The following is a 13,952-nucleotide window of genomic DNA, read 5'->3' as shown; positions in this document are numbered from 1 at the left end:
CTGCAGAAGAATTAAAAACGTTTATTGCATGCTGCTTGCATATTGGTATTTATAATTTACCACGAATCGGAATGTTTTGGCAAATGGATACCAGGGTACTGTTGTGAATTTATTAATTGTTATGTCTTTAATTTATAATGTCTTTATCAAAAGGTTCTTATCTAAATTTATTAAAAAGCACAATAACTTATATTAATTTATTTATCACTAAAAATACATAATTTATTTAAAAGCGAGCGTAACAATAAATATCGCGGGCGCGAATCTTCTTTATTAACTGACTTCTCCATATAAAATTTTTCCTTTATATAAACCTCCGTTAGTTCCGGAATTCCCTATAGCAGACTCGAACATAACGGGAACGCCATAGAATAAATTAGAAGCAGGTCAACAGCTGAAACTAGTTTTTCAACTGGTCGTGGCCCATGACTCATCATTTCAGGTAAATTTCTGCCGGCTAATCGAAGGCTCTCGTAAAATCTACAACAGAACAGAATTAGTCATAATATATTTTACAGTTATTTTTAGGCCAGGATATTTATCGTAACATTGCCCCCCTCTTAAAAGATGGTTCCTCCTGGAACCTTGTCGGGACTGGAACCGGAACTGCATGCTGGTATCGGCAACTGGACCCTCTTTTACAACTTCCAGTTGTATAAAAATGACAAGGGACGGTTTTCTCTCCGCACCAGTAACTATGCGGATTGCAACAGACTAACACCTGGACTTCGGTGTCTTTGAAGATCTCCTCCACCATATTTCGGATAACCCTCCAATCTAATTGGCGGCACTCCAACTTTGGCATGGCTAACTTTTGCACGTCGGACTCTAGTACGTGCTCTCTCAATTGAAGTAAGGCTTCCCATACATCTCGGTAGGTAGGTTGGTCACGGGCAGTGTCTTTTGTTACCAGGTAGAAAAGGTAACGTGATGCATCTTGGAGTTTCAAGGTTTTACCGGGAGCTGGCACTTGGCATTGAAGTTCTGCAACTCGACCAAACTTCCTTCGAAAGACGGATGCCAACCCTGGTGCGTCTTTGATACTGGCCGGGATGGTAAGGGCCAGCGAGTAGTCATCGGGGAGCGCGAGTAGATCTTGCTTTTCTTCAGTGGTAACACCATGTCTTGCTTTACCGGTATCTCCATAGGCACCCATGAATTCCTCAAACGTGAGGTCAGACACGTCTTGGACTTGGTTTACTTCCACTTCTTCATCTACGTCGTGGTCACCTTCGAAAGACGCCAGCCGGTTATGGTGTACTATCATCGGCTTTCCCCTCGGAATCTTGCTTATTCGGTAGATGACATCGTTGATCTTCTCCATAATTAGGTATAGGCCTTCCCAAAACTGCTGCAATTTGGGAGAACAACCTTTTCGCTTCTTGGGATTGTAGAGCCAGACCTTGTCGTTCTTCTTAAAGCAACCCTTTTCGGCTTGTGTATCGTACCGTTTCTTCATTCGGTCGCTAGCGATCTGAAGGTGGGAACGGACCAACTCATGCACATCGTCCATTCTTCTTCGTAATTCGGTCACATAATCTTCACCTGCTACATCTTCTCCAGGTCGACACCCAAATTCTAGATCACAAGGTAGTCGCATTTCGCGTCCGAATAGGACTCTGGCTGGTGTCTGGCCTGTTGATTCGTTAACAGCAGATCTGTAGGCCATTGTGAAGAACGGAAGGTATTGGTCCCAGTCTCGCTGATGATCGGACACCATCTTTGTCAAATACTTGCCGACTGTCCTATTCATCCGTTCTACCATACCATCAGATTGCGGATGATATGCTGTAGTTCTTGTTTTCTTCATGCCTAGTCTATCACATATTCCTTGGAATAGATCGCTTTCGAAGTTCCTGCCTTGGTCACTATGTATCTCCAAAGGCACTCCAAATCGGCTGATATATTCTTGGATCAACTTATCTGCAACGGTGGCGGCCTTCTGGTCTGGAAGTGCGTAAATCTCGACCCACTTAGTAAAGTAATCCATTACTACCAACACGTACTTGCCTCCATTTTCACTTTCTGGAAATGGCCCAGCGATATCCAAAGCTATTCTTTCAAACGGGCTTCCAACATTATATTGTCTCATAGGAGCTCTCCTTTTTCGGTAAGGCCCGTTACTCGTAGCACAAATAGTACATTTCTTACACCAGTCTTTTACGTCGTCGGAACTGTTCATCCAATAAAACCGTTCCCGAATTCGCTGAAGGGTTTTCTTTACACCAAAATGCCCTCCCGATGGACTGTCGTGTAACTGACGAAGTACTTCGGCTATTCTGCTCTTTGGGATCACCAACTGTCTTCTCTTCTCTGAACCGTCATCATTTTTCAGGACTCGTTTGAGCAAGCCATCTTCGATGATAAATGAGTCCCACTGGGCCCAATACGTCTTAACTACTGAGCATAGGTTTGATATTTCCTGCCAAGGTGGTCGACGGTTTTCCTCTTTCCATTTTCGGATTTTCTGTATAACTGGATCTCTCTCTTGTTCTTCCCTTATCTTAGTAGGCGTCCAGTCGTCGTTGACAATCGTCGTTCTTAGCACTGCTGCTTCCTTGGATTCCGTTTTGTTGCAGTGGGAACACTCTGCTGGGCATGGCCTTCTGGAAAGAGAATCAGCGTTTCTATGGCTAACTCCGGCCCGGTGCTCAATCTTAAAATCGTATTCTTGGAGTCGTTCGATCCACCTGGCTATCTGACCCTCTGGATTCTTAAACTGCATCAACCACTTAAGGGCGGCATGGTCGGTTCGGATTAGAAACTTTCTGCCATAGAGGTATTGATAGAAGTGCTCTACTGATTTAACTACTGCTAGAAGTTCTCTTCTCGTGACGCAATAATTCCGCTCAGGTTTTGAAAGAACTTTACTAAAATATCCGAGGACTCGTTCCTGTCCTCCTTGAATCTGAGACAGCACTCAATATCCGAGGACTCGTTCCTGTCCTCCTTGAATCTGAGACAGCACTCCTCCAATTCCCACATTACTTGCATCCGTATCTAAGATGAACTCTCCTTCTGGCAGTGGATACCCTAAAATTGGTGCTGTTATTAGATGTTTTTTTAAGGTCTCAAAGGCATTTTGGCAGTCTGTATCCCAGCGGTATTCTCTTGCTTCCTCTGTAAGTCGCGTTAATGGCTTAGCGATATCTGCAAACTTCTTAATAAACCTCCGGTAGTAAGTACATAGTCCAAGAAAACTTCTCACTTGATGTTTGTCAGTTGGTTTTGGCCATTCCTTAATGGAATCGATTTTTCCCTTATCCACGGCCACTCCTTCTTTACTGACTATATGACATAGAAAATTGACTTTACCTTGAAATAGCTGGCACTTCTCGGGGTTTAGCATCAATTGGGCAGCTTTAAGTCGATTAAAAACGTTTTCTAAATTCCTCAAATGATCTTCGAATGTCTCCCCCAATACGATTATGTCATCTAAATAAACCAGGCATGTTTTCCAAGATAACCCTCTCAACACATTTTCCATAAGCCTCTCAAATGTCGCAGGAGCATTACAGAGTCCAAATGGCATAACGTTGAATTGCCACAATCCAGATCCTGTGGTGAAGGCTGTCTTTTCTTTATCTACTGGGTCCATTTCTACCTGCCAGTATCCAGACTTCAAATCCAAAGTAGAAAACAATTTACTTCCAGCCAATGTGTCGAATGTGTCATCGATCCGAGGCAGAGGATAACTATCTTTCTTGGTAACGTTGTTCAGCAAACGGTAATCCACACAGAACCTCGTCGTTCCGTCTTTCTTCTTAACCAGGACCACCGGAGAGACCCATGGGCTCGTAGAAGGTTCTATCACCCCGTCTTTCTTCATTTCCTGAACAATCGTTTCAGCTTCCTCTCTTTTCGCCTGTGGTAATCGTCGAGCTGTTTGACGAATTGGCTTAGCATTACCAGTATCGATTTTATGCTTAACAACCGTAGTTCTTCCCGTCTTTCCTCCTTTCGGTACGAAAATATCACGATACTGCCGAAGAAATTCCCTTAATTTCCTTTTCTCCATCTGATTTAGAGACTGTCCTGCAACTGCAACCATTTGGTCGAATTTGTCGTTGGAATTATCAGATGTTGTCGCCTGACGGATTATGGATGTCACAGGTACACAAGTTCCTACTTTTGTCTCTTTCTTTATGGTCACTGGGTAGTCGTTGACATTGATAAGTCTCACAGGAATTTCCTTAGCCGAAGTCACCAATTCTTTTCCAATTATGATTCCACGGCCAACCTCATCGTCGTGGTTCCAAGGCTCCATCATAACAGGTCTCCCTTCGTCCACCATTCCCTGTAGCCGCGCTACTATGATCGTTTCGCTTCTCGCAGGCACGACTGTATCTTCTGTAATGGCTGCTTGCACAGTGTTGTCATTATGTGGATGGAGAAATACCTCCTCGTTGCCAACTTTGATTACCTTATTCTTAAAATCCAATTGGAATCCATGCATATTCATTACGTCCATTCCTAATATAACATCCTCTTCGATGTCAGCAACTATAACAGTATGGACGAACTTTTCTGCTCCAATTCCCAATTGTACCTGGATTTCTCCATGAATGTTGGCATTTTCACCTGTAGCGGTCCGAAGTCGCAACCTCGTTGGTAACAGTTTCTTTCGGCTGTTTATAACTGTCGGGCGTATAATGGTTCTGGTCGCTCCGGTATCCACCAACAACGTATGCTTTTTACCATTTATGTCTCCATCTACATATACACTATCTTCACGACATTTCAAAGAAGCTATTAGTATAAGAGGGTCTTTGGAAGAGTTCCGGGTCGAAGCTGCCCCCCTAAGGTTGACTCGTTCTGGTTTTCCTGATGGTGAGTTTCTTGATTTTATGGTCTTCTTTTTCTTGCATGTCATGCTTTTCATCAAATTAAAGAGCTGGTCAAGTTTATCTTCATCTCCTTCCTCTTTTACAGTCCTAACTTTACTGTACCCGCCAGAGGCCTGCGTAGCTGACTCGTATTCGAGGGCGGCGGATAGGACATCAATCAGCGTCTTGTGACGAGCTAATCGTAGTGTTCTCTGCATTTCATGATCACGAAGACCATCAATAAACGTTTGAACGGCCAATTTTTCCATCATGTCTTCGGGAGCTGTTGGATAAGCATATCGTACTAATCTGGCAATATCTACCTCATATTCTTGAAGAGCCTCATCTTTCTTCTGTCTACGATTTTTAAGCTGCGACTGATATACATGCTCCAAATGTTCGTGGCCATATCGCATATTTAACCTCTTCTTCAGTTGTTCGAAATCATCGGTCTCCTCTACGGCTATGGTCTGAAGCACATCTAAGGCATCTCCTCGAAGAGCGATAGTCAGGTTTACCGCCTTTTCTTTTTCAGACCATCCATTTGCTCTTGCGGCTGATTCGAACTGTTTCATGTAGTTGTTCCATGACGATTTTCCATCGAAAGTTGGGACTTTCACATGGACAGAACCTCCACTTCCTTCAAATTCCGGCCGTGTTTCCAACTTACATTTCGTCTCTTCTTCTTTTGTCTCCACTGTAATTGGATTGTTTCCTCTCTCTGTTGTCCCTGTTTCCTCCATCTTCCTTTCCATCTCTTTAATCTTTTCTTCGAAGGCCGACATATCGGCAGCAACATGGTTTTTTAACGAAGATATTCTATCGTCGAGGGCAGACATCTCAGAAGTTACTTTAGAGATTTCCAAAGAGATATTAGCAGAGACTTTGCTTTCCAGCGAAGAAATCTCGTTAGAAACTTTGTCTTCCAAAGAAGCGATGTCGCCGGAAACTTTCGAAATATCGCCAGAAACTTTGTTCTCTAATGATGCGATGTCACCAGAAACTTTGGCTACATCAGAAGAAACTTTCGAAATCGACGAGAGGACAGCATCTTCAAATATATAAGTCTCTGGATCTAGACCTTCTTCTAGCAAAGCGTTCTTTAGTCGTTGGACTAACTCAGCCTTTTTTCCGGTAGAAGCTAATTCTCTGTCTTCGAGATGTCTTCTTAAATTCGTCACTGTGAGCTCATAAATCGTAGCCATTTTCACAATTTATTTTATATTCAAATTTATCTTAAGTATTCCACTGTTCCGACACCAATGTTGTGAATTTATTAATTGTTATGTCTTTAATTTATAATGTCTTTATCAAAAGGTTCTTATCTAAATTTATTAAAAAGCACAATAACTTATATTAATTTATTTATCACTAAAAATACATAATTTATTTAAAAGCGAGCGTAACAATAAATATCGCGGGCGCGAATCTTCTTTATTAACTGACTTCTCCATATAAAATTTTTCCTTTATATAAACCTCCGTTAGTTCCGGAATTCCCTATAGCAGACTCGAACATAACGGGAACGCCATAGAATAAATTAGAAGCAGGTCAACAGCTGAAACTAGTTTTTCAACTGGTCGTGGCCCATGACTCATCATTTCAGGTAAATTTCTGCCGGCTAATCGAAGGCTCTCGTAAAATCTACAACAGAACAGAATTAGTCATAATATATTTTACAGTTATTTTTAGGCCAGGATATTTATCGTAACATTGCCCCCCTCTTAAAAGATGGTTCCTCCTGGAACCTTGTCGGGACTGGAACCGGAACTGCATGCTGGTATCGGCAACTGGACCCTCTTTTACAACTTCCAGTTGTATAAAAATGACAAGGGACGGTTTTCTCTCCGCACCAGTAACTATGCGGATTGCAACAGACTAACACCTGGACTTCGGTGTCTTTGAAGATCTCCTCCACCATATTTCGGATAACCCTCCAATCTAATTGGCGGCACTCCAACTTTGGCATGGCTAACTTTTGCACGTCGGACTCTAGTACGTGCTCTCTCAATTGAAGTAAGGCTTCCCATACATCTCGGTAGGTAGGTTGGTCACGGGCAGTGTCTTTTGTTACCAGGTAGAAAAGGTAACGTGATGCATCTTGGAGTTTCAAGGTTTTACCGGGAGCTGGCACTTGGCATTGAAGTTCTGCAACTCGACCAAACTTCCTTCGAAAGACGGATGCCAACCCTGGTGCGTCTTTGATACTGGCCGGGATGGTAAGGGCCAGCGAGTAGTCATCGGGGAGCGCGAGTAGATCTTTTTTACGCCTTTATTGATTTTTGTGCTGCAGCTAGTTGGCTACAATACAAGAAAGATTGTTTAGCTGCAGAAACTCCCAAAAAACATATTCAAGATTACCTGTCATTTAAGTTTTCGCTTGCTAGGTAGCTCTTGTACTCCAAGAACAGAAGTGAACCCACATCCGACGAAAGTGACGATGAAAATGAAAATGTAACCAGAAAAAGAAGAAAGACTGCACCAATCCCTGATAAACGCTTATGGTCAAAGGAAGCTAAACACCTCCCAGAATTCGTTAATGAAAGCCAAAAATCAAGATCAAAATGCAGGTATCCTGGATGCCACAACCTGATGTTTGACAAATGTGCCCGGTGCAAGGTTTTTTATGTTGTAGTGTCAATAGAAATTGTTTTACTAAATTTAATCAATAAAAGTGATAGTGAATATTAATTTTTTTATTGTCAGTCCAGACCCAAAGTATCACTAGTAATACTACAATTTTTGAAAAACCCGAAAGGATTTTTTTTTTTATTTTTTATGATTCGTTATTTCAAATTGTAACATTCTTTTGATTGGCAACAAAAAAATCACTGATAGTCTGTCATTTTGGCATATCGTCAGCATATAACATACATATATTTGTTTGTATAAAGATTTTGCTATTATTAATATATACATTATTTTTTAGTGCAATCGATTATTGAGATGGTGTCCATCTCCAGACTGTAGCAATGCAATAAAGGTTCAGTATGTGGAGCCCCATAGGGTAACTTGTAAATGTAGTCATACATTTTGTTTTGCTTGTGGAGAAAATTGGCATGATCCTGTAAAATGCCATCTTTTAAAAAAATGGATAAAGAAATGTGACGACGACTCAGAAACTAGTAACTGGATAGCGGCTAACACCAAAGAATGTCCTAGGTGTAATGTAACAATAGAAAAGGATGGAGGTTGTAATCATATGGTTTGTAAAAATCAAAACTGCAAAGCGGATTTCTGTTGGGTATGTTTAGGACCTTGGGAGCCCCACGGGAGTTCCTGGTATAACTGTAATAGGTATGATGAAGATGAAGCAAAGGCTGCGAGAGATGCACAAGAGAAGTCTCGATCAGCACTTCAACGTTACCTGTTTTATTGCAATAGATATATGAATCATATGGCATCTTTGAAATTTGAACACAAGTTGTATGCTTCAGTAAAAGAAAAAATGGAAGAAATGCAACAACACAATATGAGTTGGATAGAGGTGCAATTTTTGAAAAAAGCTGTAGATATATTGTGTCAGTGTAGACAAACGTTAATGTACACTTACGTATTTGCTTACTACTTACAAAAGAATAACCAGTCTGTGATTTTTGAAGATAACCAAAAAGACCTCGAGAGTGCCACCGAAACATTGTCGGAGTATTTGGAGAGGGATATTACGTCTGAAAATCTTGCTGATATTAAACAAAAGGTTCAAGACAAGTACAGGTAATACATTTTATAATCAATTTTATCTGTTTATGACATTTAGATTGTTTTTTGTTTATTTTTTTTTTCGTATTTTTTTATATACCTATTATATATTTGTTTTATATTTTTCGTACGTTTCGTATTGTTGAAAACCTTACTGTTTTTATTTGATCCTATTGTCTTTTTTAGTATTTGAAAAATGTGCTAAGACAATCCAATTTGGGCGAATTGATTTAAATGACACCATTGAATTACAATGAACTCACATTCGTTTGGTAGACGGGGCTACTAAACGAATTCGTTTTGTAGGTTTCTGTAAGAGTAAAATTAATTTTAATACCAGTTATATAGACTTATCATTTACAGGAGAATGTACTCAATTAAGATTAAAACTCTTCTTCTTCTTCTTCTTTCTTCTTGTATGTAGGCTTTAAAGCCTGTTTCTTCTTCAATATTAGCCTCCTAAATTGGTCCTCCATCTTTTATTTTGGTCTGCCAATACTTCTTCGTCCATTTGGTGACTTATCTCGTGCTATTCGTATTATCCTATCCTCTACCATTCTATTAATGTGTTCATTCCACTCCTGTTTCCGTTTTGTCACCCATCCATGTATGTCTTCTATATTGCATGCTCTTCTTATGTTTTCGCTTCTCTCCCTATCCAGCAGACTTTTCCCTGATATTCGTCGAAGTATTTTCATCTCTGTGTTTCTAGTAGTCGTCTCGTTTTAGATGTGTCAGGTCTTGTCTCCGCCGTGCAAGGTAATATAGGTCTAATTGCTTCTTTATAGATTCTTGTTTTTGTGTCTTGTCTTAGGTGTTTGTTCTTCCAAATTGTTTCATTAAGAGGTCCCTCCGCTTTACTTGCTTTTAAGCTTTGTTGTCGTACTTCTTGTTCAACATCTTCATAATTAGTTATGTCTATTCGCAGATATCTAAACCTTGCTTCCTGCTTTATTATTTTTCCATCAATTTCGATTTTACATCCTAGTGGGTATTTAGATGTTGTCATACATTTGGTTTTTTCTGCTGATATTATCATATTTTATTTCTTGGCTGTTGTATTGAAGATGTGTGTTAATCTTTGGAGCTCGTCTTCTGTCTCGGCGATTAATGCGGCGTTTTTTTCCCACTCTATAACCATGGCCTTTACGTACTGCTTGTATTATTTCGTCCATTATTATATTAAAGAGAAGTGGGCTTAACGAGTCATCCTGTCTGACTCTGCTTTGTACTGGTATATTCTGTGTTAGTTTTTCATTTATCTTTGCCTGTATTCGATTATGGAAGTAGATGTCTTCGATGGTTTTGTACAGTAAGTGTAAGACGTCTTCGACTTGGATGCGATCGAAAGCCTTTCTCAGGTCTATAAAACATAGATATGCTGGTTTATTGTACTCGATGGCCTTTTATGTGATTTGTCTTAGTACAAATACGGCGTCTACGCAGGATCTTCCGGATCCGAATCCTTGTTGTTCATCTGATAAAGTTATTTTATTGATTTTGTTGGCTTTTATTGAGTTTTGTTAAAACTCAAAAATATTATTTTCCAAATAATATATTTGAAACCATATTTTAAATAAAAATTAATTCCAAAACTACTACTTAAATTAAAAATAATTAAAAAAAATTAGGAACCATAAATCAAATAAAATTCTTACCGAATTAAATGTTCAAATAAACCACTACCTTGTGCCAGACAAAACCAAATCTATTATAAAACGCTTTTATCATGGCCGATATTTTCTAGCTAAGTTCGACTATATATTGTCTTAGGTAAGTTTATAAGTTAAATCTTATTTTCGTTGATTTGAAGATGTTAAAGTGTAGGAATAATTTGATTTCGTGGTAATTCAACATATTTTACTGCGTTAAGATTTCATTCGATGAAAAAGGACCAATAATATGATCTCCCAAAATTCAAATTCTTCTTAGGGTGCCTGTCCGTTCCGAACGTTGGCGATCATTCTGGCTATGATTTTGTTGGTTGCTATACGGAATAGATGTGTTGAGGTCTTTCTATACCATGCTCTCAGGTTAGCAAGCCAGGATATTCTTCTTCGTCCTGGGGCCCTTTTTCCTTCAATTTTACCTTGCAAAATGCATTGGAGTAGCTCGTATCTGCCTTGATTTCTCATTATATGTCCCAAGTACTGCAGCTTACGGCCCTTCACGATGTTGACCAAATCCGCGGTTGTGTTCATCCTCCGCAGTACTTCTTCATTGGTGACTTTGTCTGTCCATGGTATCTTCAGGATCCTTCTGTATAACCATAGCTGAAAAGCCTGAAGTTTTGATAGTTTCCGCCTTTAATGTCCACGTTTCTACTCCGTACAGAAGCACTGAGTATACGTTACATTTAAGGAGCCTTATTTTTGTTTCTAGGGTGAGGTCATGGCTCTTGAACACAGAGCTCATAGTCAAGAATGCACTTTTTGCCTTTCCGATGCGACATTTAATCTCTTGGGTATTGTCCCACGACTCATTGATTATAGTTCCTAAGTAGTTGTACTGTGTGACACGTTCAATTCTCATTTGGTTTACATACAGATTTGCTCCAGTTATGTTTTTCTTGCTGATGATCATTAGCTTGGTTTTGCTGGTGTTTATATCCAGTCCATATGCTCTACTTGTTTTCGTTATTTTGTTCATTAAGTTTTGTAGCCCTTCTATGGCATTGGAAAACACTATTGTATCATCTGCATACCCCAGGTTGTTGAGCTTGACTCCATTTATTGAGATGCCTTCACCAATATCTTTTAGAGCCTCTTTAAAAATGTGCTCCGAGTACAGATTGAATATCAGTGGTGAAACAGTGATTATGCACCCCTGTCTCACTCCCCTTAAGATTTTGACCTGATCTGTATATTCTCCATCTATTCGGAGCACCGCTGATTGATTCCAATACAGGTTAGCTATTATTTTTAAGTCTCTTCCGTAAATCCCTGTCCTCTTCAGCACTTCCATCATTTGTTCATGCCTGACTCTATCGAAAGCCTTCTTGTAGTCAATGAGGCAAGCAAAAATATTACAGCTGACATCTCTACATTTCTGAAACAATACCTGCACGCTAAATAAAGCTTCCCTCGTACCAACGGCGTTCACAAATCCAAACTGATTGGGCGCAATTTGTTCCTCGTATTTCCGGTAAATTCTTTTGTGGATGACTTTTAAAAACAGCTTCAGCAGATGGCTCATTAGGCTTATGGTCCTCTAGTCTTCACACACTTTTGCTCCTGGTTTTTTGGGCAATGGTACGAACTATGATTTGAGCCACTCTAATGGTATTTTTCCTGCCTTGTATATTTCATTAAATATTTTAGTTATTATTTTTATTTGTTCTGCATCTAATAGCTTCAGCAGTTCTGCAAGAATTTCATCAAGTCCCGGTGCCTTTCCATCCTTCATTTGTCTGACGGCTGCCGTTATTTCTTCTGGATTTCGGGACCTGAAATTTCTTCAATGGCGTGCTCTTGTATTGTTCTAAGGTCATAGAAAAGTTTCTCCAAGTATTCTTCCCATACTTTCTTTTTATCTTCTTTGGTTATGGCAAGATTGCATTCATCATCTGTTATTTTTCCGCTGTTGCGTTTTCGGAACTATCCAGCTATTTCTTTCACCTTTCGATGAACATTGAAGTTATCATATCGACTCTGATATTCCTCTATTTCTTGACATTGTTCTGTTTTTTGTTTCTTTTTGGCTTCTCTTATTTTTCTTCTGACGATGGTATGTATTCTCTTATATTCTTGGAGATTTTCTTTGTTTTTTTTTCTCTGATCCATAAGTTCAAGTATTTCATCGGTCATCCACAATTTCCGTTTCTCTGTGTCTTTCTTCAGGTTTAATTTCTCTCACTGTTTCTTGTATGATGGTCAGATTTTCCTCTATAGTTCCTGCATTTCTGCATTTTAGCACCTTTGTATTGAGTTTTTCACTCACCTTCAGTCGAACATCCGGATCTTTCAGTTTTCTAACATTATACTTTTTAATCGACTAACTTGTAACCTTCTTCATTCTGACTTTAAAATTACCTACAACTGGTTCATGATCAGAATTTATGTCTGCCTTCGGGTTTGTTGTTCCAGCCATTGTTAGCATGTTTAGCTTTTTGAAATTACCTCTACATGAATCTCTGCATTTCTTGCAAATTAAGTAGAGTTCTGATTGCTCTTTTTTGTAATATAAAAACCTGTTCAGCGTTACCACTTTCCCCCAAAAAACTATTCCAAATCGCATTACAGAATGAGAATTTGAAAAATATACAACTCGTTTATTTTTTGTCCAAATAATTTGCTGTTATTCTGAAAGAGTAGCAGATAGATGCTAACCTGTTACAGATCTCATTTATATGCACTCCATAATCTAAATTTTGGTCAATATGTACCCCCAGAAATTTTGTGCTTTGGTTTAGAGTAACCATTTGCGATTGAATTGAGACAGTTTCTGGTAAGGTACTATTATTTGTTTTAGTGACGAAACAGAAATAATTTGTTTTTTCTCTGTTCGGTATTAGTTTATTCATATTGAAAAAATTAATGGGAAAATCCCAGTAGTTGGCTGTATACCATCGTTTAAAAAAACACAGAAGTTAAAACACTTCACCATTGTATTTAGGTATATAAAATAAACATGTAGTTAAAACTTTTACAAGTGTCGTCAAAATTTATACAGTAGCAGCATAACGTTTTCGATCTAATCAGATCATCTTCAGTGCCTTATGTACTTGAAGCTAACAATGAAATTTGTTAATATGACATCCATATATGGGTTAATTCTTTCCAAACTTAAATTATATGTTGACTCTAGGTCGATGACAACGGATAAATTTAATACTTAAGGAACTACATGTCTCTCTGCTCGGTTTTTAACACGTGGTTCTTGTCGGTTAAGACGACACAGACCAACTCGTGTCTGTGTAGTAGTTGGTCTGTGTCGTCTTAACTGACAAGAACCACGTGTTAAAAACCGAGCAGAGAGACATGTAGTTCCTCAAGTATTAAATTTATCCGTTGTCATCGACCTAGAGTCAACGTATAATTTAAGTTTGGAAAGAATTAACCCATATATGGATGTCATATTAACAAATTTCATTGTTAGCTTCAAGTACATAAGGCACTGAAGATGATCTGATTAGATCGAAAACGTTATGCTGCTACTGTATAAATTTTGACGACACTTGTAAAAGTTTTAACTACATGTTTATTTTATATACCTAAATACAATGGTGAAGTGTTTTAACTTCTGTATGTTTTTTTATTCATATTGAGCCATCTCTGGGCTTTATCTAATCTATTATTAGCGATATTCAATAAATTATTCAAGGATGACCCTATAGTTAAAATGTTAGTATCATCTGCAAATTCCACAATAAGAGTATTCTGATTGTTATCTGTAATGTCTAAAGCTAAATCATTTACATAAAAAACA

At 38.8% G+C, this 13,952-nt stretch overlaps 1 protein-coding gene across 1 annotated transcript in view; it reads left to right on the top strand.

Annotated features, from left to right (window-relative positions):
* LOC140452327 (E3 ubiquitin-protein ligase ariadne-1-like) overlaps window positions 1-13,952 on the top strand; it is a 64,609-nt gene that overhangs the window by 24,542 nt on the left and 26,115 nt on the right. The window contains exon 5 of the mRNA XM_072546514.1: window positions 7,756-8,540. Within this exon, the coding sequence (XP_072402615.1) occupies window positions 7,756-8,540 (785 nt within the window). The remainder of the gene's footprint in view (window positions 1-7,755; window positions 8,541-13,952) is intronic.

Source organism: Diabrotica undecimpunctata, chromosome 10 (genome assembly GCF_040954645.1).
Source record: "Diabrotica undecimpunctata isolate CICGRU chromosome 10, icDiaUnde3, whole genome shotgun sequence".
Lineage (NCBI taxonomy): Eukaryota > Metazoa > Arthropoda > Insecta > Coleoptera > Chrysomelidae > Diabrotica > Diabrotica undecimpunctata.
This window is presented reverse-complemented; position numbering and strand designations above follow the sequence as displayed.